The sequence below is a fragment of the Phacochoerus africanus genome, chromosome 3, assembly GCF_016906955.1.
Source record: "Phacochoerus africanus isolate WHEZ1 chromosome 3, ROS_Pafr_v1, whole genome shotgun sequence".
Lineage (NCBI taxonomy): Eukaryota > Metazoa > Chordata > Mammalia > Artiodactyla > Suidae > Phacochoerus > Phacochoerus africanus.
In genome coordinates, this window is record NC_062546.1 from 174,006,836 (window position 1) to 174,034,126 (window position 27,291).

At 38.9% G+C, this 27,291-nt stretch overlaps 1 protein-coding gene across 1 annotated transcript in view; it reads left to right on the forward strand.

The window, feature by feature from the left end:
- PARD3B (par-3 family cell polarity regulator beta) overlaps positions 1-27,291 on the forward strand; it is a 1,037,082-nt gene that overhangs the window by 591,948 nt on the left and 417,843 nt on the right. The window contains exons 11-13 of the mRNA XM_047773303.1: positions 2,758-2,943; positions 16,740-16,910; positions 22,033-22,165. Of these exons, the coding sequence (XP_047629259.1) occupies positions 2,758-2,943; positions 16,740-16,910; positions 22,033-22,165 (490 nt within the window). The remainder of the gene's footprint in view (positions 1-2,757; positions 2,944-16,739; positions 16,911-22,032; positions 22,166-27,291) is intronic.

Consider the following 27,291-nt stretch of genomic DNA (forward strand, 5'->3'; position numbering starts at 1 on the left):
ACTACTAATATTTGTAGGATTTTTACTTGTATATTTTTTTCTTGAAATTTTTTAAATGTTTTTGGAAAAATGTAACTAATAATCATGGATGCCTCTAGGTATGACTGCTAAAAATATAAAGAATATGTGAAAAATATTAAATTGTTTAATCTTAAAAAATATTCTGATTCTTACTAAAAAGGCACAAACATGGCATGTATATAAATATCTACAAAATTTCGTATGGTAATATTTGAGTCTAATTTTCAGAAGTGTTAGTTGAGCCAAAGTTATCAGAGGGACCATTCAGCATATTGATTTTTGTGTGTGTGTGTGACATTAGGTAAAGGGACATTTAATTCTAATAGAGGAAATGGCTGTATTAACTACTGTAATGGCTTCCTTCACTATTGGGAAGTTTGCTATTATTAGAGACCACTAATTACGACTTGAGCCTGGTACAGTATAAGAAAGATATAAAACATAAGTATAGTTGGGTGGAGAGTGTGACACCAAATGGCATGTTACTGTCATTGTAGGAATCTGTCTTGGAATTTCTTGTGGCTAGGTTAAGTTACAGTGGCCCACAGAAGCTGAGAAATAGCACAGCAGTTAAGAATCTATCACAGGAACCACAGTGCCTGTGCCGTGCAAAGCTCCAATGCTGAGAAGTCTCAGGGACTGTAAGCATGGTATTTATCTGTTGTGTATCTCAGTTTCCTCATCTGCAAACTGGGCATCGTAATAAACCTCGTGATGCTGGGGTGGACAGTATGTGTATTGCCATGTGTAAAGCACTTGGCACAAAACCACTCCAACACTGGGCGCTGCTAGTTTGTTATTGCTGCTACATTTTCAGATCTTAGTTATCAAGGACTTAAAAAGGATAAATTAAGTTTCAAATGAAGAGATAACCATAACACTATCTAATTTCTATTTCGTTTTCACCATTTATATAACAAATGAAAGGTGTTAGTATAGTGGTTACTAGTTTTATTGGGAATTAAACACAATTGCCGAAAGAAAATCGATTATAGAATAAAGGGGTTTGAAGGTATTACTCAGGCAAAACTTGTCCTGATGTCACATTGTCTCTGGCAGATAAAAAGCTAGAAAAGCTTTCTAGTTTTTCTCTAAATGATGTTCACAAACTTCTCGTGAGAAGAACCATTCTTTAATTTACACTCTAATTCAATGGAACTTGATTAGAGTGAAATTAACCAAATCCCAGAGAGACCTGGAAACAAACGATTTTGAAATGTTATGGATTCTAAACTGGGCATTTTGGAAGGCAAAAGTAAAGGCTGATAATTTGTATTTAGTATTTAACTCTGGCTTTCCAATGGACAAAAAAAGACAGCCAGTTTGTATCAAATAATGGGATTTGTTTCTTAGATAGTAATATAATGAGTTAGTTAAAAGAGCTTACCTGTAATAGGTTTATTAAATTAAGCAATAAAGTTTCATTTCTTTGAAACTACCCATTGTCAAAATCTTTACAGCTAACTTCATTTACAGTGAAATGAAATGAAGGAACTATTTCTCTAAAGCTAGGCATGGGCTTTCTCTCTTTGGGGAGGAGTTAAGATGCCATGTCAGGGGATCTGGCTATGATCAGACCTCTTAATCCTGTTTTAATTGTGGGTTCTTTGCTGCTTCTGATTTTATAGTTGTTATTTTGTGACTGACATTCAGACATTCACAGTAATTTTAAAAATACATAATTTTACATAAGCATCCCTCCAAGTGACCTTAAGATGAGAGTCTCTAGATGTAATTACAGAGAGGAAGGAACTTCCGACCTCGAGTGAGTTGATGGTTTCCAGGGCTATCTCATTTTCAAATTTTTCAGTTAAACAGTGGGGCAGAGTTTCACATTTCTGCCAGCTTGAGAAGGATGCAGAAGGGGCACTGATACATTTTAGCAGGTGGCCAGCACGTTTCTATCCCACTACTGTGTATTTGAAATCCTGGGGACCAAATGTGACTAACCACAGGCTTCCCCCTGGAGATGTGAACCCTAATTATGCCTTTTGCTGCCATACTCTATATTTTTTTAGAACAGCTATGCTTGTGGCTATGTGTCATTTGTCAAAGAGGACATGAAGATTTGTTGTGCATTATCCTTTTTGCTTAGGTTCAAAAACAATTGCCAGTGAGTTACACTACCCAAAGAAGCAAGCATAAGGCATGAGTTTTGGCAAAATGAAACTTAATTTTGTGATATCTTGTAAAAATCAATATTTAATTTTTTCTGTGCTCTGTATCCTATTGTCTTTATCAATAGCATTGCTTCCATGGTAAAGGATATGTCTTAAATTATAAGTCAAACATTGCCCCCAATTTTAGGACGTTTCTATACTAAGATCTATTTCTTCTGTAAAATGAAGGTGTTGAGATCATGTTATCTGTAAGGTTTTTTCTGTACCTAAGATTCCGTAAGCAATGTCCAGTCTCTTGATTATTGAGAATATTCTGCTGAATTTTCAAATACTTATGGAATGTTTCAAATACTGTGCCTGCCTTGCCAAAGGGTCCTCTCTGTGGATCATCACCAAATACTATTCTCAAGAATCAAGCCCCCACCACCTCCATGGATGTGGTCGTGGCCCCCTGCAGAGAGGGAAGACCAGGCTTTGCCCACCCAAAACAGGATTATATCTGTTAGAGGTCCCATCATTCCCACCTTGCCAATTGCACCTATGTTGGCCCATCTGAGTGCGCAAATATTCATCTTCTTTTTCCCCATCCTTCTTTCTGTGTGTGTTTCCCCAACAGAAAGGAGAACCTGACTGCTATGCGCTCTCCCTGGAGACAACTGAGCAGCTTACCTTCGAGATCCCCCTAAATGATTCTGGTTCTGCTGGTCTTGGGGTGAGCCTGAAGGGGAACAAGTCTCGAGAAACTGGAACAGACTTGGGGATTTTTATCAAATCCATCATCCATGGAGGTGCTGCTTTTAAGGTGGGTCAGAATGATGTTTTGTACATAAGTTTGAAGACATGGAGGGATGTAGCTGTTGTGCTTGGGGACTGGATGGAGAAAGTGTGTGAAGACTTGAGACCACTTGGGCTTTCCTGCCAGATGCAGGAAATGGATGTGTGAACAGATCTGGGCAACTGTTTGTTTTCATACTTTAAGTGGTTAATTTCACGTCTTAGAAATAGTTTTAAGGACCCAGCATGGTTAGTATTCTTTCTTTCTTTACTTTTGTTACTGTTAGGATTCCTCTGAATTTTTAACCTAACAAAATTGATTCTAAAAATACACAATCGGAAAAGCAAAACTAATAGCAAGTCGACATCAAGGCAGCAAATAAGAAACAGTGCTTCTTGTGCTTGTGAGAATGAAAGCTCAGTGGAACCTGAGAGTGACTATAGCAGAAATTAAAGGTCATTTATCACATTTTAAACACTGGAAAATAACCATGGTGCCAGGAATGCATATTTGCCTTTGAACTTGGAGAAGCTTATATATTTCCAGATAAAAAGAGAACATGATTCGGCCCTTTCACACTGGGGTGGGCAATATGATCATAGCTATTAACATAATATAATGGTTAACTAGATTTTCCTGGGTTCAGATGCAACTCCACCATCATGTGTTCCAACTGGCACACCATGAATAATAACACCTAGTACCTAATACGGCTCTAGGGATCAAATAAAGTAATATGTACCATGTGATTATAACAGTGAAGTGATTACAGAGAGGGGGGAAATTCATTTGTACATATCATCAACTGTCCTCACCATCCTTACCCTGCAGTGAGACTTTCTGAGTTTGAATCCTGCCTTAACTACTCTCCCTCTTGAATGTACACAAGTTACTTATCCTCAATATGCCACAGTTTACTCATATATAAAATGAGTAGTGCCTACCTCCTGGTGCTTTTATGGGGACAAAAAGAAAATAGATGTAAAATGCCTAGCACTGTGTGTATAACTCTGAATAAATGCTAGCCACTTAAAAATAATCTTGGGGGTTCCCATTGTGGCTCAGTAGTAATGAACCCAACTCGTATCCACGAGGACACAGATTCGACCCCTGGCCTTGTTTGGTGAGTTAAGGATCCTGCATTGCTGTGGCTATGGTGTAGGCCAGCAGCTGCAGCTCCGACTGCATGCCTAGCCTGGGAACTTCCATATGCCCCAGGCGTGGCCCTAAAAAGCAGAAAATAAATAAATATAAAAGTAATTTTGATTATTAACCATGTGTGCCCTGTCCACTCAAACCAGGGAGGTGTAGTTACACTTACAGGAGCCACAGCCCCCCGACCAAGCCCAGTCCTAAGATCTTGAATTTGTTGAAGCATTTGTCATCTCACATTTATCATTCCGCTTTTGCTTCAGACTAGACACTGAGCTAATGTCTTTTTCTTCGGGAAATAAGAAATGCATTGTGGATAGACAGCTCTTTAATGCACTCCTTAGATCAGTTAGCTTTTGTTGCATAATAAGTAACTGACAAAATTTCAGTATCATACATCTATGAGCCTTTGTTTCCCCTCCTGGCTCTGCAGAGTAGATGGAGGGGCTCTGGTTCAGGCTGGAGTGTCTCTACAACCTTGTCAATATTCAGGTCTGTGTGTGTTCCACATACTTCAGCTGTGCCTTGGACCATCAGGCTAGTTGGTGTCAAATGGATGAAGCCTCTAAACTTCTGGGCTCTAAACTGGCACACTGTCACTCCTAACACATACTAGTGGCAGAAGTGCATCCTATGGCTGAATCCAAGGTCAAGGCGAGGAGTAGGGAAACACAGTCTACCCACGGTGAGACTTTGGCAAAGGTATAGGTAGAAAAGAGTGAAGAATTGGGGCCAATCATGTGTTCTGTCAAACTCTCCAATCAGGCTCAGAAATGCAAAAGCAGGAGCTGAAGGGAAATGGTAGAAATAATATCAACATCAACATCAATTAGCATTCCTCCTGTTTCATGCTTGGCATAAGCTGGACCCTATGATAAGTATTTTAGGTAAATTCTCTAATTTTATTCTTCACATTCACACTAGATATTATCATGCCATTTAATCAAAGGGAAATTGCAGATTTCAGATGAGACTGGACATGTTCAGGGTGGTATGGCTATAGACAAATTGCAGATTTCAATGGTTAGTGCCTCTCCTATGGTTAAAAGCCAAGAATTGCTTAAACTAAGATTTGAACCAGGGCAGTCTGATTTCAGAGTCTGTGCTATGCCATCCTGCAATGAACATTCTTTATCTCATCTATTCATATTTCTAGAGATCAGGGCTGTTGTCCTGGAGCTGTCTCATACAATACTTGTCAGCCTTAGCCAAGCCATCTAAACAAGTGCCATGTCTGAGGGTGAGTCTTGGTCATATTTGTGGATACCAACTTAACATTATTCTTCTTATTCCTAGTGATGGCTCTATTTGCAGGATTTATTCCAAGTGAAATTGAAACTGAAATGAATTTGGGGAAATTAAAAGCAAACATCTTAGCTTTTTTATGGGCAATAACTTAAGCTCCCGCAGGTATTGGAGAGCAGGTTTAATCTGTATATCCATGTTTGTATAAGTGAGCATCTTCTTACCTAAGCAGTTTCTACCAGTCCTATTTCTTGCAGAAAGATTTCACTTTCCATTTATGTAAATTTCTCTCCTGACAAGGGTGTGCTGAGTCAGACAATCATACCATTAAAAACTACTGGACAGCATATTTATGGCTGATCTTAAATAGTAAGAGGCATCAGTCATGAATTTGGTCTCATTGTGAATGTTTAATATCCATTTGTCTTGTTTACTTTCTTCAGTGTAGAGGGGAGAGGCTTAAGCCTTGTTCATAAGAAATCTGACTCACCAGGAAACAGAAGAGTGTTTTTCCATTCTTTCTGCTCTTCTCCTCATAATCTACCATTACTCCTCAGAAAATTGCCACCTGTTCTGTGATTCAGGATGAGGTCTTACAAAAATTGTTTTGAGACTTTGTTCCTGTCCCTGTTCAGGAGATATAGACGTAGCAGACTGCATTGTCCCTGGGGCAGAGGAGAGCTAAACACAGGGGAAAGTCCACTTTAGCATCTGGCCCAAGGTTTTTACCTGAAATCAACAAAATAATCTTTCTACCAGAACACACTCTTTTTTCTCTCCTGGACCTTCATACCGCTAATTGGTTCTCAAGGTGTTTTTCCCTTTAGGGAAGGTGGATTTTTTTTGAAAACTAAACTGCTTTGAAAAGTATGACCAAATTCTTCCTGTGAATTCTGTGTGCTGTAATCTCCTGGGGGCTTCTGCTGGTGTAAACAAAGATAGGCTACTTCTAACCAGATGTAAAACCCCTGCATGACTGTGACTATAATTGAGGGCCTCCTTTTTTTTTTTTTTTTTTTTTTCCACCCTTTACCTCTCTGGCTGCTGTTTTCTATCATTTCTTCTCTTATTTGAGTCATTTCTAATAGAGTTGTAAACCTTTATTTGAAAATAAGAACATCCAGCTGCCCTAGAATTCCCACTTGGAGGTGAAGACCTCCCCCTCTCTAAGGGCAAACCAAACAATATTTTTACTCTCTTCAGAATTATTCAAATGTTTAATCTCATTTTAATATTTCAATTCCAGTCTGCATGTCAGAAGTAAAGCCCAGACCCTCTTCTCTGCTATTGTCAGGCCACAGCAATGACGCGTTCTGGCTCCAGAGACCTCTGTAGATCCCTCTGACACATTCCTTGGAGCTCTGCTTTTTCATGGACAAAGTGACCACTGGCCAACACAGCCAAATGTGACTTGGAGTATTGATGCTGATTTGCTTAAATAATAGCATGCATTGCATGTTTGTAGTTTTGTTTTTGTTTCTGTCATTTTGCCTGGGCATTTGCCCCAGACTGGAATTGCTTCCAGAACCAAATTATACAAGATACACACATATATGTTAACTTCTCATGACCCGAGAACTATAAGTGGAAGGAAATGAGGATTTCAAGAAGATGCTTTCCTAAAATTTCATTTGTATGATTGGAATTCAAAGTGTTGTTATTGTTACTGGTAAATGAAACGAAATACTGTCTTTTTTGCAGCGAGAAAAAAATAGTAACTTGAGAAAAACATTCTCCTTTCCCCAAATCTACATAAAAATGAGCTTTTCCTTTGTCCATGGAAGCACACATAAAGTCTAGATGATCAGTTTGAAGACCTCACATAATTTCATCCTCATCTGCTAAGCATTTTGAATTTTGAGACCAGTGGCTTTCTTTTGCTTTGCTTTTGTTGTGCTCTATTAACTGTTTTTTAGAGAAAATGTATTTTTTACATCTGTTGACTCTACTAACTTAACTGCTTATTTTCCTTCATTTTCCACCTTAAAAATGAACCACTTTTACAAATCTATAAATAGAATAATGATATATTTAAAAATTAAGGTATAATATTAACATGCTGTATAGTAAAAATGAAAACTCCTTGGAGTCTGTTATACTAATTCTGAATGACATCTTTTATTTGAATATACTCACTTTGGAAGTAGAATGTGTTCTGTTGAAACCTTGAAACAATAATGTAAAAATTAAAATTTAAAGGCGATTTTTACTAAGGGAAAAATATCATATATCAGGTAGATTACTTAAGGGTTCTTAATGGAATAAATTTAAGAATACTGTTATTCTCTGGAAAATTAATTAGCCAGGTTTGTGCTTAATAAATACTACTTGATGATGATGAAATTAAATGAAAGAAAAATGCCTGACATAGCTAATTGCAAATGTATGCACTCAGAATATGAAATAGACATAATTTAAGTAATTTGATTCTGTGTGCTTGGCAAATTTGGAATATAACCTCAGAGATGCAGTATTGCATGATCTATATCATTTCATAGTGGGTTAGAAAAAAGGTTTTATCTAATACGAGCAACCCCCCTATTTTAAAATGACTAAAGTATGAATGTGGGGAGAGAATATACACAGTCTCAGAATTTCCAGGAACATGGTCCTTGATCCTGAATCACTGTGTATCGTCATAATATGGAACATTTAATGACATCCAAGCTACTCAGCAGAAGTCTGGTAGGAGTACCTATCGTAATTCCCACCTCCACTTCTGCTGGTATCTATAAATCATGTGGTAGATCTATAATTAATGAATCCAAAGGAAGATAAAAGGGACAGCATTTTAAGGAACACAGATGTTAAACGATTTCTTCAACTAGCATTTTTTTTTTAATTGATAATGTTTTCTGCTGGTGGAGAACTGTAAAGATCATTACCAGTAGTCATGTCTTTCAGGTTTTACTTCTGACAAAAGGACTGTACCGTCTGGGTGTGTAAACAGCTTCACTGCAAATCCTCAACTCTTAGAAGCCAAACACTAACATTTCATCCTAACCACAAAAATGTGATGTTCTGTGAACAAATGAAAGCAGGAACTCTGCCTGGAAAAATTCACCACCGCTATATACCCAATAAAAATTTTACATAAAAATACTACCTGCATGACTAACTAAAGAAACACAATAACTAACTAAAGAAATTAAATTATTAACATGAAAAAATGATCAACTAGGACATGCCAAATATTTTAAATCAATTTCTTTTTTTTAGAAAAAAAGCCAAAAATGTTAGTGTATGTTATTAACATAATCAGGCATACTATTTACAGGTTTTCTGCAATAGCAATTATTTTGTAAAGATGTGGTATAGCATTACTTTTAAAATGCCACAATACTAGCAGCAATCATTGTTTTCCTGGCCCATTTTTAAGCACTTTCACGTTTTTGTTTTATGCATGGCAATACGAATAAGAAATAGATTTATGTCGTGCTGAATAAGATTTTAGTACTCTGCATCACTTTGATATGTACTTTGAACATCATTATTGTCTCAGTAGGCTTGAAAAATATAAGAATTGGTAGACCTATCAAAAAATAAATTATAATCTACAAAAGTTGATTTTATCATGATACAAAATTAACAATTCAGTTATGATACTTTGACTCTGAAAATGGTACCTTTCACCTAAAAAACTTTATTCACCTTTGTTATGAGTGTTTATAGGAGATATTGAACTCATAATGTTGTCAGAGACTTCTTCTAGGCTTTCTGCTCTGGGTCCATTTTTATTTTTATTTTTTAGTGGCCAGGCTATTAGCAATCTTAGCACAAACAAGAGCACAGTTCCCTTTTTTTTGGGGGGGGGAAGGGCCTTTTGGGGGCTGCACCTGTGGTATATGGAGGCTCCCAGGCTAGGGGTTGAATTGGAGCTGTCACTGCTTGCCTACACCAAAGCCACAACAACTTGTTTTTATTTTAAGTGAGCAAATAAGATCCTTTCATTGAGTTAAAAAGGCCTCTGAGATTCCAATCTAGTTATGCCTTCATGCAAAATCTTCTTGATTCATATAGCACATACACTTTAATAAGTTTTTTTATTACCCAGTTGCTAGGTCAAAGTAAACTAAAAACAGAAAATCAGGAAGGAGATAGGAAGGGATGGAGAGGAAACTGAAAGGACAGGAAATAGAAAAAGTGTAAAACAGGAGCAGAGTGCTGTTGCTACAAAATGGCCAAGGAATGTTTCTGATAATCTTGTCAGTGCTTCTAAAACTTCTTGCTGAGGAAATAAGATTCACTAATGACTATAGTAGAGGCCGTAGTTGAAATATATGTATTTATGCCTCATATGTTTCCAGGAAGTTTTTAAAAAGGAAAAAAAAATAAGCATTTTATTATCATTATTATTATATCAGAATAGTTTGGGTTATATATATATATATATATATATATTATGATGCTCTAAAAATACTCTTTAGTTATCTTTAATTTTTAAAAAGTCCCATATGCCACAGATGCTGAGTAAATGGTACATTGCTGGAACTTCACTGGTTTGCTACATAGAAATGGAGTGATATTCTTAAGATCATCACTAAATTAGATAAATTTAAAATTTTACGAGAGCTGAACAAGTGGATATTGAGCCAGTACACAGAGAGTAATCAAGCTTCACTTTTAGAATTATAACGTTTCTCTGAGCATTTGCCAGCATATCCAAGCCAGCCTGGGCTCACAAATCTCTCCCAGTTACAGTCTATAAATTTACAGATTTAGTCCATTGTAGATGAAACTTAAACCAGGTCCAAAGTACCTGAGTGAAAGATGTTTCAAGTGATTCAGTGGAGCAAGCACTTCTTGAACAGCAACAATGAGTTACACATATAGCATAGACTGGAGACAGAAAACTGAAAAAGAATCATTCCACAACAAAGGAAGCTGGTAGCAAAATAAATACATAAACAAGTCTAATATGAAAAGGACTATGATAGACAAATTTAAAAGTGTTATGGGTGTTGAGATGGAGCAATTCATTCTGCCTGTGAAGAAAAATTAATAAATTAATTCTGCCCGTGTGAATGGGAAGCAGTTGCTAATTTGGAAGACAGTTGTTCAACAGATGAGCAGGAAGGCAAAGAGAAATTTAGAGAGGAGGAAACATGCAGGCCAAGTCACCACGGTGTGTCCACCAGAGTGCAATTTACTGTTTCTGGAAAATAGCGTTCTTATTTGGCAAGAATGGCGCCATTCATATTGGTGGAAACTATGACAAGTGATGTGAAACATTGACTAATGTGAGTAGGTGTCCTTCAAGACAAGAACTTACATGCTTCTCCTCTTTCTTCCCTTTCTTGGTTTTAACAGCAGTACTTTAAAATCTAGATTTATTCTTTTCCTTTCATTGCTAGTGTTCGAAAATGAAGTTAAAGGATTTCAATCTGGAATACAAGTCTCTTTCAAAGTTGGAATTTTTTTTATTTTATTATTTTTTTTTTCAAAAACTACGGTAAGCAGATGTTGTTCTGGAGTGATTTTAGGCCCTTGAGGAAGATTTGCTCAGGACAGTCCTTTCCTTTAGTCGGGTGCCATCTTGCCTAGAGTCTCAGCCCGGTCCAGGGAAGTGCTGCTCTGTAGTCCCAAGTCAAGCTTTGGGGTTTGGACACTGAGTATCGATGACATCCCAGGAGGCTTCACCAAAGGCCCTGTTAGAAACAGGCAGGGGCAGGAGCCAACATCTGGTTGTGATTAATCCTCTCAACACCCTGGCCTAATGCAGACTAGCCTTGGGCCCCAGCCAGCTACCCCTGAGTTGGCCAGCCCACTCCTTCATGCTTGACTCATGTCTTGTAGTGGTTTCCTTCTCTTCCCTCTGTGTTTGTTAGAACCTTAGATGTAACCAGGCCTTATAAAGAATTGGCCCAAAGAGTTGGATTAAGTTATGCACTGTCACCGATAATCATGGCAGAGCCACAGCAGAGGCTGAACTAGGAGGTCATTGGACCCCCCAGACATCATGAATATGCTTCAGTGGGCACATGAAACATCCTACAAAGTGCATGATGATCCTACAGAATTCTTCCTCATTACAAAGAATTACCTGGTCCAAACATGCAGCTATGGAGAAACTATCATGTAAATATTTATTTTGAAAAGGTGAGAATCTATAGCCTTTATTAGATTCTTAAAAGAGTCTAAGAAGAGCCCATAAAGGTCAAGAATCACTATATAGACTTTAGCAAGTGACCCAGACCTAGCTCAGATTTGCTCTTAGACATGTGACTTGTAACAATGCACTTAACTTGCCTGATCCTTGGGTTCTTCTTTTGTAAAAGGGGAGCAAGTGTATAGGGTCATTGTAAGGATTCAGTTGTCTAGCACATAGGGAAAGTTTTACACAATGACAACACAGTAGAAACTCATTAAATAATTATATTCGTTAATCATTATAGTGCCTTTAATTGCCTCTAGAACTCTTATTCTAGAAAGAGTATAGTGAAGTTCCCATTGTGTCTTAGCGGGTTATAAGCCAGATTAGTATCCATGAGGATGCAGGCCTTTCTCATTGGGTTAAGGAGCTCTGGTCACAGATGAGGCTCAGATCCTGTGTTCCTGTGGCTGTAGCATAGGTCAGCAGCTACAGCTCCAAATTCGACCCCTGGCCTGGGAACTTCTGTATGCTGCAGGTGAGTGTCTAAAAAGGAAAAAAAAAAGTTAGTACAGCATAAGCACAATGGGTACATATCCGCCTCAGACAGGTAGACCTAGCCATGACAGCATTCTTTGACAAGTCAGTTCATTTTTCTTGGCCTCCATTTGTACATCTCTTAAATATTGGGGAGTAGGGTGTTTTAGCTTCCATTTGTACATCTCTCAGGGTGGTTGTGAGAAATAAATGAGACTATATGGAAAATATTTGACCAAGTCTTGGCCTATATCAAGTGTTCAGTAAAAGGGAGATTTAATACTCCAACATCTTGTTTCCTGGTCCACTCTTCCTCCTGCATTAGAACCAGGTTAAGGCTGGTGAGATTTGAAGCCACCCCAGGACATGGAGAAGACCTAAATCTCAGACCATGTTTTATTTGTCCTAATGTGCCCTGGCAGAGGCATTTTCTGTCTTTATTCTGTTCTCCTTCTCTTTTTCTCATTGTTCTTCCTCTTTGGGAACTTTATTACTCCCTCTTGGCTTGACAATGAATAGAGCTAGTTATGGGGATTGCCAAAGGTAAGGGGTGTAGTTGCGGTAGTTTTGGTTAGGGGTCTGATGGTGACCGTAAAGCAGGAAGGAAAGTGTCTTTGTTTGGGCTGTATAACAGAATGTGATAGCCCGGGTAGCTTTTAAACATCAGAAATGTATCCCTCACAGTTCTGGAGGCTGAAGTTCAAGATCAAGGCTCTGCGGATTCAGTGTCTGGTGAGAGCCCTCTTCCTGGTTGATAGACAGCTGTCTTCTTGCTCTCTCCCAGGCCTCTTTTATAAGGGCACTGATTTACCTTTCAAATGCCCCTCCTGCTAATACCATCATGTAGGGTGTTAGGATTTCAACATATAAATGTAAGGAAAACACATACATCAGTCCATAGCTGGAGGGTTGGTTTGTTTGTTTTCTCTTTAACAAATGTAAGAATGATCTAGATTATGATGAAATAAGTATCCTAGAATTACTGAGTAACATCCCTGGGTAATTGAATTCACTAATGTAAAATTTGTTGATGAAAGTTTCCATTCTCAAACCTAAGTATTTACTTAAGCATAATGTTAATGGAAAAAAGTGAAACCATAAAAAAACTTTTCTTGGTAAAAATTATCCCAAAGCAGAACAGGCATGCACAATTTTGAGGAATCTCTGAAGAGCTTGAGTAATGAGCTCTTCATTGAATCAACTTCATTTTAGATTAAGACTAAACATGGAGGGAGTTCCGTTATGACTCAGCAGGTTAAGAAACCAACATAGTGTCCATGAGGACGTGGGTTTGATCCCTCACCTCACTCAGTGGACTAAGAATCTGCCGTTGCTGTGAGCTATGGCATAGGTCGCAAATGTGGCTCTGATCCTGTGTTGTAGCCATCAAAAGAAAAGAAAGAGAGACTGGACATGGATAGGGAGTTCCCTGGTGGCATTGTCATGGCTGTGGTTCAGGTTAGTGCTGTGGTTCCGTCACTGCTGTGGCTGGAATTCTATCCCTGGCCCAAGAAGTTCCACATGCCATGGGAGTGGTCCAAAAAAAAAAAGAAAAAAGAGACTAGACATGGAATGCATGAATAAATAGATAGACAGATAGATAGGTAGATAGATAGATGAATATTCCCTACCTCCTCTCCCTTCCAACTTATTTCCTTGCTCTGCTATCCCTCTGGCTATTCTCCTGACTCTACATCGTCTATCATTTGACTCTGGCTTTTATGTAAGATTTTCCACCAGGTGACATCTGGTGGCATATTGTCCTCTCAGGATACAGAAGTCTTTTTCCTCAGAGTGTTATGCCTTTAGGGACTCATCATTGTCATCTATGTAGACCACAGACTGGTTAGTGAATAGGCGGTGCTGAGAAGTCAGGACTTGTTCTCTACTGATCTTAACTAGCTGAGCAAGTTCTAATACATGTGGAAGTGCCTTCTCTTAAGAAGAGTTCAATAAATGGTTTTTCATCCTCTTTGGGTTTGGGCATCACATTATTTATCTATAAATGGAAGAGGTTGGGCAAAATGATCTCTAAGGACGCTTCCAGCTCTAAATTCTGTGATTACATTTTAAATGTTAGGACAATGTGGTGCTTACTGGCATCACCATTAATGCAATTAACCATCATTTATCTTATAAAGGAAAAGCAAAAACCAATAGCAACAGACCAGCTAAACTGAAGAAGGAGAGTATGTGGATTTTTATCACACCCACAGCTTCCCACTGAGGCTCGTGATAAATATGAACGCTGGGGTGACCTGACCCACCTTTTTGTTTTGAACTGGGATACAGCAGACGTGTTGTACTTCAACCTAGTTCTTCTGCATGCTTAAGACTCGGAAGGTAGCTAAAAACAAAAATGGGTGCTTAGTATTTGTAAGAGATTATCTTACCAAAAGAAAAAGAAAAAAAGGTTTTTCTTCCATCCCTTTATCTCTTATTTACCTCTTCACTGAGACCTTTCCCCAAGCTTCACAGAGAAGGTTCATAGGAGGTTACGAGGAAGGATCTTGCTCTGGTTTCATTCCTTTAGTTCTAAAAGTAGCCATCAAGTTTCAATCTTCCTCTTTTTCTTCCTCCTTTCATAGCGCATGAGGTGTTCTGCCAAGACTAAACTTCTCCAGATCCAGCACTTGGCCTCATTTCCTGCTCACAGAGCAAGGATCCTGATCCAAACCTCCTGCTTCCTCTGCTTTTTAAAAAACTACACACCCCTGTCCAGCCCTCCTAAAAAGAATTTTAGTGACCCTCCCAACTGCCTTGGCAAGACTCAGCCCTGAGTCCTCCTTCCATCAAATGCCACAGTGGAGCAGAATAATCTCTGAAGTGTCTCACTTCACTTGACACAGGCAGTGTGGCTGTTTGTGTTTTACCCCCACTTCATGTAGCCTTCACTCCATACTGGATAACAGAAGTGAAGCGGTTTCTTTCTGGTTGGGCCTTTCCTGTAAATCTCATTTCCAGATTTGCTCCAAATTAGGGTAAAGGTTAAGTGGAGTGGGAAAACAAGAGGAAGAGCGAGGACATTAGGCTCCATGGAGGCAGCTCAATTTGACCCCCCTCTCTATCGATCACTCCCATTGCCTTACCATCTCAGCTCCCTTTCACCAAGAAGATGTGTCCTCCTTTGGGTAGCCTCCACGATCTGTGGGCCAACACTTTCTCCAGCAGGAGACATGGGCAGTGCATCTCCACTAGGGCATCTATGCCCCAGAACAGCTTTCATCACCACGCCGCTTCCCGGCTGTCAGCAGAGGAGCTTGCTGTACCTATCTGTCGCCACATTAGTCAAAGTTTATCCACTTGTCCACAGGATTTCTTTCCCAAAGCTGTACAGTTAGTCCTCTTTTTCATGGCATGTCTGGTTTTCTCATCCTGGAGAAAAACTCTGGAGAGACTTTTTTTTTTTTTCTTTTGCATTTCATTTCCTTTGAACATGGATCCCAGATCCATCTAACTGCAAAAACCCTTTCATACTTCCCCTTGCCTGTTTTACTGTTGTGCAACTGTAGTCTAGAGGCAAATAACAAAGGCAGCCCTAGTAGAGAAACTGAAAAGAGCCAAGGTTCCTGAAACCTGAACTTAAAGTCAGTTATCTCAGACTTGCTTTTGCGACCTGGGGCAAATTACATTCCCTTTCCTGCCTCGGTTTCCTTATTTGCAAAATGTGAGTAAAACCATTAATCTACTCCACTTCCAGAGTTTTGTGAGAACTAGAGATAATCTATGGAAAAATGGTCATACACACCTACTCTTTTTTCTGTTAGACATATTAGCAAAAACGCCAGCATCATTACATTCTTAAAATTGCATCTGTGTCTCACAGCAAGAATGTCCCATCCTAGTGGATAACAGGTGTAATACATGGCCCTAATCAAACTGTCAATACTTTAGGCATTCTTCCTTCCAGACTGCCTGTTAGGGAGGTACAGTTGAGGGGATCCCTTCAAGTTCTTTTGTAGGTGAATCTGGCATCTCAGTTTGTTTAGCTGCTAAGCTTCCAGCAGTAATTGAGACTAGAAACCAGGCTTCCTGCCCACATGCCAGAATTCCCTGGGCTCTGTGCTGTATGATCTTCCTTCCTGAAGATGCTAGGTGAAAGTCCTCATCAGTCAGAGCCTCCTTCCCAAAGGCTAGACAGTGCCTTTTGTCAAGACTTCTGCTTCTGCCAGAAGACATTGTAGCAAATTGGTCCTGCATTGCATGCTTCTGTGTTCTTTTGCAGACTAACAACTTTTGGGTTGTGTTAAAGAAAATTACATGAGTGTTTTGTTTTGTTTTGCTTTGCTTTGTTTTGCTGTTTCTGAGCACTATCCGATAAAGCCAGCAACGCTATCCCAGAGATGCATTACAGCTCTCAAGCATGCAGGCAGCATTTAAGCACCACATCTTTATGTGCCTACAAATGCAATCCTTCCTTTCAAGCCATGGACCTCTTCTTTTTGCTTCCAAATCCCCTTTCCTTGAATCAGCAACATGGTCGCTGCCAGAGTGAATGGCAGAATCAGGCTAAGCTAGCATATTTGCCAAAATTTAAGAGACATTATACATATGTCTAAATTATTGCAGTTCGGGACTCTAACATTTCTAAAAAGCATTTTCACATAATTCTCTATTCTTAGTATTCGTGACTATTTGATAAACTCCAGAACCTTTTTTTCTGCTGTGGAAAATAAATCATTCCTAACAGGTGATTTTTTTTTTTTTTCATTTTAAACTTGAACTTTTCCCTGAACCAGTCACATGTCATCGCCATGCTTTTCTCTATATAACACTGTTTTACTTGCCTCCACCCTAGGATGGTCGTCTGCGGATGAATGACCAGCTGATTGCAGTTAATGGGGAATCTCTTTTGGGAAAATCCAACCATGAAGCTATGGAAACACTTAGGCGATCAATGTCCATGGAAGGAAACATACGAGGAATGATCCAGTTGGTGATTCTGAGGAGGCCAGAGAGACCAGTGGAGGTGATGCAAATTTTTATTTCCCTCAGCAAACTGCCCAAATGGCCACTAGAATATTCATACTTTCATTACTAGTATAGTAGCTAAACTCATACTGATATACTGATTCTAAACTTGGAAAAAATGCTCTAGAAGTGCTCTCATGGTTTTTTGTGCTGAACAGGTGGTTATATATTTTAGGTATAACTAGAAATATAAAAATGTGCATATGAATTAAGTAATTTAGCCAATGTAGCAAGTCCATTTTTTTTTTTAGTTTTTCCTCCAAAAATCCCTAGAGCTCTGGGCTTTACGAATAAGGCTTTATTCATATAATAAAGCATTAAAGTATATAACATGCTTATTTACTTTCGGAGTGATGTGCTGGCAGCATCCATACCTCAGAAATTTCTTAATCAGATGTGTGCAATGCTTAGTGTGAAGAGCATTATAATGCAATCAGCCTTCTCTATTCTTCTCTATAATGTGTACCTAGGTAATATAGATACGGAACTTCACTAATTTAAAATTTGATTATTAAGCAAGCTTCTTCATGTTAGTAAATAAACATTTGAATTAAATATTTCTGAAATCTTTTATCACAATTCCTTTATAGATGTTTAATGTAAAGTATATTTTCACTTACACATGGAGTGTAAGTGAAATACTTTTAAATATTTTAAAAATACTTTTAAATGCTAATATCCCTAAACATTTCACTTACATACACTTACACTATTATTTCATAATATATAAGTAGTATATTACACAATTATATATCATAGTATACAATAACATAATTATCATAAAGTATCAAAGTATTCCTAAAACATTATTTTTGCTTATATATAGGGAATAATTAGTAAATGCCCCTAAACATTATTTTATTTTTTTGTCTTTTTGCCATTTATTGGGCTGCTCCTGTGGCATATGGAGGTTCCCAGGCTAGGGGTCTAATCGGAGCTGTAGCCACCAGCCTACGCCAGAACCACAGCAACACAGGATCCAAGCCGCATCTGCAACCTATACCAAGCTCACAGCAATGCCAGATCCTTAAGCCACTGAGCAAGGCCAGGGATCGAACCCGCAACCTCATGGTTCCTAGTCAGATTCGTTAACCACTGCGCCATGACGGGAACTCCTCCTAAAAATTATTTTAAGAAATGATGAGATTTAAGAGGAACATCAGCAAATCACACATATATTCTCTAAGGACAAATAATGTTGGGCAATACAATAATACACAAAGCTAAAATAGAATCCTATTAAAAACACTCTAATATATAATAGTAATTTTAGAAGTTCCCATCATGTCTCAGTGGTTAACGAATCCGACTAGGAACCATAAGATTGCGGGTTCGTTCCCTGGCCTTGCTCAGTGGGTTAAGGATCCAGTGTTGCTGTGAGCTGTGGTGTAGGTCGCAGATGCAGCTCGGATCTAGTGTTGCTGTGGCTCTGGCGTGGGCAGGTGACTACAGCTCCCATTGGACCCCTAGCCTGGGACCCTCCATATGCTGCAGGAGAGGCCCTAGAAAAGGCAAAAAAAAAAAGACAAAAAAATAAAATAAAATAGTTTTAATAATAAGTTAAACTTAAAATGTTTTAAATGGAAAGATTTTCAAAGTAAGAATCAAAGTTAGCTGGGGCTCATAGTGGTTAAAAACTTGGGCTCTAGAGTTTTGGATTACTTGAGTTAAAATCCCAGATTGGCCATTTCCTGGCTATGTAAAGACATACACAGTAGAGGGCTCAGTACTTGTAAATGGCAACACTATTGTCTGTTCTATCCTTTACTATATCATTTCCGAGCACCTAGTAGACAGTCATTATATATTGTTGAATGAATGAATAAAAATTGCATCTGAGGCGTACTTATCCTCGGAGAAGATAAGCTGAGGTAGTAAACTTATCAAATATCTCTTACTTTGTTACATTATCAGCTATTGGAAAGAAGTAACTGTACCTTTTTACTCTGCTGTACATAACCTTGTAAATGTTAAATAAATAAATGTAAATTGGCCAATTACTGGGGACTATATATAATGAGCCAACTTGTTTTCAACATTTGTGTCTTCTTAAGTGACAGAGAGACTTCCATGAATATTTAATGGATTTTACTTATGTACATAGTCACAAAACCCTTATCCCTTGCTTCTACCGTGAGAGAATTGTCTCCTTTCTGGTTCAAGTTCATTCTTACTCTAGAGCCCTAGACCTTCATGGAACCCAGTTGTCAGAGATGGGTGTAAAGGATGATGGCCTGTGGACCCTTGAATCCCCTCTTCCATGCATCTGCGTTTTAGATCTCCCTTTAGGTTTCTTGAGATAAAAGATATCTCAACTAATCGAAAAGTCTGGAATATACTGCTCAAGTTCCAGATCTAGGCAAATAGCAGAAGTAAAAGAAAAGAAAAATGAATTGAATATGATTGCTAAAGGAGTTACCTTCCCACCTCTCATCCTCCCTGGTTTCATATCTTTCTCTAAAATATGGGAATGCCTAGGGGAAAAGTGCTCTTTGTTTTGACTCATCAAGTTGAGACACTTTTTTTATTCTCCTTTACCACAAGTATTTTCATCATGATTGTCACATTCTGAGCTGAATTGACAATGATTCCATCAGAAAAAAGTACTAAAGCTTCACTTTGTTTTCCATCCTGAGGAGTGTCTTGTTTTGTTTGTTTGTTTGTTTTGTCTTTTTCCCTTTCTAGGGCCACTCCCAGGGCATATGGAGATTCCCAGGCTAGGGGTCTAATCAGAGCTGTAGCCACCAGCCTTCGCCACAGCCACAGCAACGAGGGATCCGAGCCACGTCTTCAACTTACACCACAGTTCACGGCAATCCCGGATCCTTACCCCACTGAGCGAGGCCAGGGATCAAACCCTCAACCTCTTGGTTCCTAGTCGGATTCGTTAACTACTGCGCCACGACGGGAACTCCATGTCTTGTCAATACAGTTCAAGAAATGGGGCAAAAAGCAATTTTTATGAGGACATTTAAACAGGATCCATTTTTAGTTTCCCTAATAGTGAGAAACTTGCTCTCCATGGGGGGCGAGCAGGCACTTGGCTCTCTTAGCTAGTGAGAATCTCTGTGGAACCCATGAAGATTAAAGAGTGTTTTTTTTTTCATATGAAAAGAGAGCAGCCTAATGTACAGCTAATCTTTATTAAATTGGAAAAAATTGTCGCTATTTGATCTCCCAAATCTGTTTTACTATGTCAAGGCATATGGTGTGTGCTTGTGTTTTTTGGAGGAATCTCTCGTGGAACAGCAGTCCCCCTCAGGTATGATAAAAAAGAATCCGTAACCTAGAAAAAAGGCCTCAGCCCCACTCATACATGCAGAGAAATCAATTAGTAGGTTTGGGAAGAATACCAAAATGGTTACTTGAACATTATATTGATATAAAAAAACATTGGAGACGCTATTTAAGAAAAGTCAAAATATATAGTCGTTGGGGTATTTTCCCACATTACCCAGATGTACAAGATCCGTAAACAGTTTTGATGAGGACCTTGTGAAGAATACATAATGAGCCTTGATTGAATCAAAATCATTTTAAACAGAAACATGTTTTTCAAAGGATGAGCTTGAGGTTCAATTGTAATTCTATTTGAGCCTAGAGAGTTGGTATTAAAAAATGGGTTATGACCTCCTTTTTTTTTTTTTCCCCTCCTTCCCCCCAACATTTGCCTCCCTGCTGTAAGCTCAGCTTGGTGGAAGCAGAATATGTTTAAAAATCCATTATATTTTTTATTGGCTGGGACACTAATGGAGGCCTCCACGACAACTCTATTTTACAGGCTGAATACTTTAATTAGGCTGGTTACTGATCAGTTGTCGGGATATTGATTGTGTCATTTATCAAAGAGCCAGGAAAGCAGGAAAAAAATATTTTTCTGTTCTGGTTGTTGTTGTTAAATCAAAACTTTTGACTATGCAAGATAACTGCTACCTCTCCTACTGGCCAAGGCTCCAGCATTAATTTAGGAGTGGTTGGCCTCAGCGCTGGGCTTGGTTGACTCACAGTACAGAGGCAATGGCCAACACTGGGTATAGAAAAAAGTGTTAGAAGCTTTGACAAAAAGCTAAAGGGCCTTCAGCAGCTGAAAACATTTTAATTATGAAGAATGCATGCGCTGAGTGTTTTGACTATTTTATTTAACTAGCAGGATGCCGAGTTTTTGTAACTAAAAGGGAAAGCATACATCAAATGCATTGTTTGGGCCAAATGCTCTTTTTCAGAAGGAAAGAACTTTGGGGATCAGAACTATGTTTCTGTTTGCTGCATTTTTCTCTCACAAGCGGTCGAGGGAATAGCCCTGAGATGGCTTTCAAATTACTTCTTTGAAATCTGCTAGGAAGAACATAATATAAGCAGGAGCAAAACCCAGTTCTCCAGGCCCCATCCGTCTTGAACAACAGCTAGCGCTCTCTGCAGTTGGGCCCTCCTAGTACCTTTTTAGCACCTGTGGAATATGGCTTGCAGGGGTGTTACTCTGGATATAGCAGTTTTAAGGAAACTGTGAATTTGTTTACAGACTAGCAAAATCAAAGTAGAAGGGGGACATGTGGAAAAAGAAAAAAAATCTCAGGAGGACCACGGTTTGGCATTGTCACCGCAGTTTGCTTTAGCTCCTGGCCAGAAGGCCTAGTATCTGCAGTGGGACACGCTCATGGCCTTTCCGTGGCAAACCTGCCTGGGCTCTGACGTGTCCTAGAGCATATGCACTTAGTCGCCCAGGGAGAGAGAGAGAGAGAGGAACCAGCTGGTTGGCAGAAACACCCTTGGCATGAGCTGTATTCTTATGTTGACACTGCTACAAGCTGTACTCCCAGACGGAAGAAAATTTGAAAGAAGCCAGTTGTTCGTGGCAGGGAAAGAATAATAAAGCTAATCCTCTTTTGTGCTGGCTATCAGCACTCCTAATCCTCAACACCACATTGTCAGTTTATTTTTTTTTATTTCATATTCAAAGATGTTTTAACTGATAGGACCATTCTGATTTTCTACAGTTGAGAATGTATGCGCCATAACTCTTGCAAGATTATTCGTAAATCGATCATTCTTCCACTTTGCTTCCATTGACTGAGTTGGAACATATTGAAAATGTGAATATCATTTTTATGTTCATCCCTTAGGAGGCTGCTGAGTGTGGGGCATTTTCTAAGCCAGGCTTCGAGAGCTGTCAAAACGCTCTAACCACCTCCAGGAGAAATGATAATAGTCCCTCGCATCCCTTTGGCACCTGTAGTCCACAAGACAAACAGAAAGGTAAGGGGGGGGTCTGTCCATTTTCATCTATGGCAAGTGCTGTGAGACAACACGAGTAATTGTTTTTTAAAAATAAAGGAACAAAGGGGAATTAATTAGCCTAAGTACAGACTTTTGACTCTGAGTCATGAACGCTGCGAGCTGGGTGAGAGAGCTGACTCACAAGTTGTGAAGCAGATTCCTGGCATCGCCTCCAGTTTAAGTGACAGTTTCTACGCTTACTGCCCCAAACAGGGAGGGTTATGTGTAAAGCAAACCATGCCTGGAGAACAAAACGACAAGCTGTTTTGTCACACACACACACACACACACACACACACACACACACATTCTTTTAATATTGAAAGTTACCATATATAAATAACTACTAAACTTACAAAATAGATAGACTAGTATTAAACCATAAAATGGTCATAACACAATTTGCTGATTTGTGCTTGGTTCTCAACGCAGTAAATACCGTGAACTGAGACCAAAATGTGCTGGTTGGAGTGTTCTCGTTATTGTCTCCTTACAGAGGTTTTCCCTTATTATCTTGTACAGATCACATTTCTAGTAGAGCTCTATATGGAAAAAACTTGGATTTTCTTCTCTGTTTTTTCAAAAATTATGTTAGGTCACCAAGAAAATTCTTTTATTTCCCTGTATCTCCTTTCTTTAGTAACTTTATTATACTGCATAGAAATAGCTATCCATTACAGAAAATTAAGAGAAAAGCAATAAGAGGAAAATTTAATTTTACTCATACTTGTGTCAGATACTGATCAATAGCATTATGTATATATTTCAAGTTTTGCCTTCATGTAAATATGTGTCTATAAGATGAAATGAGAATGAAATCTACCATATAAAATGTATAGGAGATTGCTGAAGTGCCATTTGTGGCTCAGCAGTTAACAAACGTGACTAGTATCCATGAGGATGCAGGTTTGATCCCTGGCCTTGCTCAGTGGGTTAAGGATCTGGTGTTGCTGTGAGCTGTGGTGTAGGTCACAGACGTAGCTCAGATACCTGTTGCTGTGGCTGTGGTATAGGACGGCGGCTACAGCTCCTATTTGATCCCTAGTCTGGGAACTTCCATATGCCATGGGCGCGGCCCTCAAAAGACCAAAGGAAAAGAAAAGTGTCTAAGAGATTGCTTTTTTAAATTTATAGCATATTATGAACATCTTACTATGTCATTGAATATTGTACAGCATCACTTTCAGTAGCTGCATAGTAGCCTGTTGAATGGAGATGGTGTTTATGTGATTAATCCCTTCCTTACATTTAAGATATTACCAAAATTTAACTACGTGGGGATGATTTCTAAACTGAGATTACTCCATCAGAACAGATGCATAAATCTGAGGTCCTCTAGAGTTAAATTCTTCATCTGAATGGGAGATTGTTTTTTCCTCTGAATTCCTCCATTTCAGTGCATAATGGCAACAGCTGTGACCGGTTATTAAGTGTTCACTGTCTGTTAGATACTGTTGGTAAGCAGTTGACCTGCACGCTCAAGGTGGGCGATATCATTGTCTTCATTTTACAGATGAAGAAATAGACAGTCAAGAGGAGAGGACATTCCTGACCCCACACCATATCCTAGTCCCTAGAGAACCTGGATAGAACTCTTATCCCTCTGACTCAAGTCCATTCCCCAAACCATAGCCTGGGCCCTGTCTTACTTTAGTCTCTTGAAATTATTGCCGTCTTTTCACCTCTTACCTTTCAAAGCTGACTTGACTTGGTGTCACTTAAAGAAATAGTCAATATGTCTCTTCCCATCTTAATGAAATTATATTTTCTAGACAAAGCAAGATCTCCATATGAGCCTTTGAGTTACAGTAGCAGGAAATCTGGGGAAGAAACAGTACATTTTCCTCACACCAGAAGACCCTTTTTTCTATCATGCCCGAATCATGATCAAGAGAATTTCTAGCCTTTATATAACTTGCCTCGCATTTAATTCTCAAGCAACATGTGGCCCAGTGACAATCCAAGTTCAAGGTTTTATTCCTGATTACACAGATGACATCCAAAGGCACGCTGGACACATTACCTCCTATCTTATTTCATTTTCGATACCTATAAAATACCATGGCGGAAGTGATAATTACACAGCGTATTTTTAGAGGACATTGAGATACTCAAGGAAATGGGATAACATCTCTAGAAAGACTAGCAAAGACTAAATAATGAAACTATAGAACTAGTTAGAGTGTAAGGTTAAACCTAGAAAAAAAATTTAAAGTCCACTCAAAACACATGCTAAAGAATAAAATGCAGTCATACTTTGGAACTTCAGTAGAATGTTCAGAGTTTGTCCTTCACTGGACAACTGGAGTCCACCAGCAGGTTCTGTCTGTTCCCTTCTTCCTGAAACAAAGATCTGTGATCCACTAGGTTCCTGCTACTTCCTCCTCCCTCCTCAATTTTCCAGAGTAACATCAAAAATCCAGTTCTTTGAAGAAGTGACTCCATCAAAGGGTATTTCTTAAAAAGCACAGAGACTCTACTGTTACTTCCTTGTGGGTCTGTGATGCAACATTCAGCTCTAAGAATTTGGCCTATCAAAGTATAGACGTATTAAATTTTAATTGTAAGACGCCAGTAGCTGAAATGCTCTTCCTTTTAAATAAGCCTATTGACTGATAGACCACACACAAAAAAATATGTAACAGAATTTATATGCATGATGCTGTAGAAGACTATTTTGATTGTCACCTCTTTGTCATGTTAATAGCATTTTCCATCGTGGGCACCATTGAGAGTTCCTGAGTTTCAGATGCACGTCAGGTGGCCCTGGGCCACCAAGACTCATGAAACCTAAGTGAATGTTGACTCACCACCACCAGTTCTTTTTAAGGAGCTCCTTTATAAACACAAGATTGACTTGACAAAATGTAATGTCTAGTGAAGAGAGGAACTGTTATAGCCAAAACATTCACTTTTTTTTTTTCTTCCCTTCTTCCTTTCCTTTGTATATTTAAAAGACCAATGTTGATATGCTGTATTCCATCTATTTTTGTAATAATAGTACATACCACCCACTGTTCCACTGTTATTTTTTTATATATACATATTCCTGTCAAGCTGTTACAGAGAAAAGGCGTTTTTAGAACTAACGTTTGTAGAAATTGTCACACCAGAAAATTCACATTTGTGTTGGAGAATAGCTAGCAGTGCCCGCAGTGAAATGTGTGGTGCTCCAAGATGGTAATAAGGATGGAGGTTGTGTCCCAGGGGTTTACTATAAAATCCTATTAAGCATTTGAATGGTAATGAAGTGCACAAACACTGCATTTTCTGAAGACTCTTGCTGGCAGATCTCACCCTGGGCCAGTAATAGCCTAAGCGCAGTTTGCCTCTGGTTTGTTATCTTCCCTTCTTCTGCTCTTTCCATTGTTCTCATCCCACCTTTGTGCTTTACTTCTGCTTCCTCCCCACTTTCAGTTCAAGTGAACCCCAGCCCCTGCCCCTGTCACGCATTGGCCTCAGTCTGCCCAGGTTCCCCCCCTGAGGTCTCCTTCGGGCCTTTCATCTGCACCCCAAATCAAATGTTTTAGTTGTATGTCCTGTCCCACTAGATCCATGTTCTCTGGAGTCCTTTGAAGAGACACATAATAGTGTAATTATTTATAATATGTCTCCTCCTGGGAACCTGCATCCACCCCTCTAGAGCATGGAAAGCACTACCTCTGCAGAGGTGATCAGAAATTGAATTATACTTTTTCATTTGACTCGTGTTTCTTAGGTGCCTCTGTTGTGCAGAATACACTAGGCTGCAAAGATGACCACAAAGATATCATTGTTCTCAAGAACAGTCCAAAGCAGGGGTTAACACACTTTGTAAAGGGCATGACAGTAAATATTTTCGGCTTTGTGGGCCATAGGATCTCTGCTGCCACTCTTTACCTCTGCCACTGTGATGCGAAAGCAGCCATAGACAGTATATGTGAATGGGCGGGACTACCTGCAATGAAACTTGATGTATGAAACCAGTTGGTGGGCTGGTTTGGGGCCGGGGCCATAGCTTGCTGAGTCTTAGTCTAAAGTCACAAACTCTTTTATCCTTCTTTTCTGATCTGGCCCTAGAAGGACAGACTCCGTAAAATAAGTCACAACAATAAAAGATCGTGATTAAAATTAGGGTCATTTGGTCATCAATGAAGTAGTGACTAGGTGCAAAAATTCAGAGGCAATATTTACAGTGACTATCAAGATTTATCTTGTATATTCAATGAAATCCAAAAAGACTATTTTTAAGAGATAAGAATTCTAGATTTTCACAGTAATAAAGAGCTTAACAAAGGTGTTTCAGCCAAGAGGGAAAAAAAAAAAAAAACATTTTTACAGCAATTAAGTTTGTTATTTAAAAAGTACCAAGGATAAAGTGTTATCAGAAAGATACTTACCTCTGCACCTGTCATTACCATTTTCACTAGTGATGAAGATTAAATGATAAAATGTACATAATGCTCAATGCATGATGCACAATATGATCTCAACAAACCTTGTTATTATCATAATGTTCAGGATACACGTCCTTTTTTTAATAAAATATACTAAAAAAGTAAGCACTTTTATTTTTATTTTTTTGTCTTTTTAGGGCCACAGCCATGGCATATGAATGTTCCCAGGCTAGGGGTCCAATCAGAGTTGTAGCTGCCAGTCTACACCACAGCCACAGCAACACCAGATCCGAGCCAAGTCTGTGACCTAACCCACAGCTCACGGCAATGCCTGATCCTTAACCCACTGAGCAAGGCCAGGGATCAAACTCATGTCCTCATGGATTCTAGTTGGGTTCATTAACCATTGATCCACATCGGGAACTCCAAAGCATTTTTAAAACCAGGATTCAGACGCCAGTCTTGGTTCTGTGGCCCCAAACTCAAGGTTTTTCACTACAACATAGATGCAAAAAGAGTAATTTTTTTTTAACCTCTATGGTATCTAAATGGTGAGTAGATACCATAGAGGTAAAAAAAAAAAAAAAATCACTGTATCACATGATTTTTAAAGTTCTTTTTGTCACTGAGACAAATACTTAAGTCTCTGCATAATCCAGAGCATTTGTTTATAGGGTCTTGTTACAAGAACATTAAGTCTTAAAAGACATGGCTTGTTAATGTTCCCCA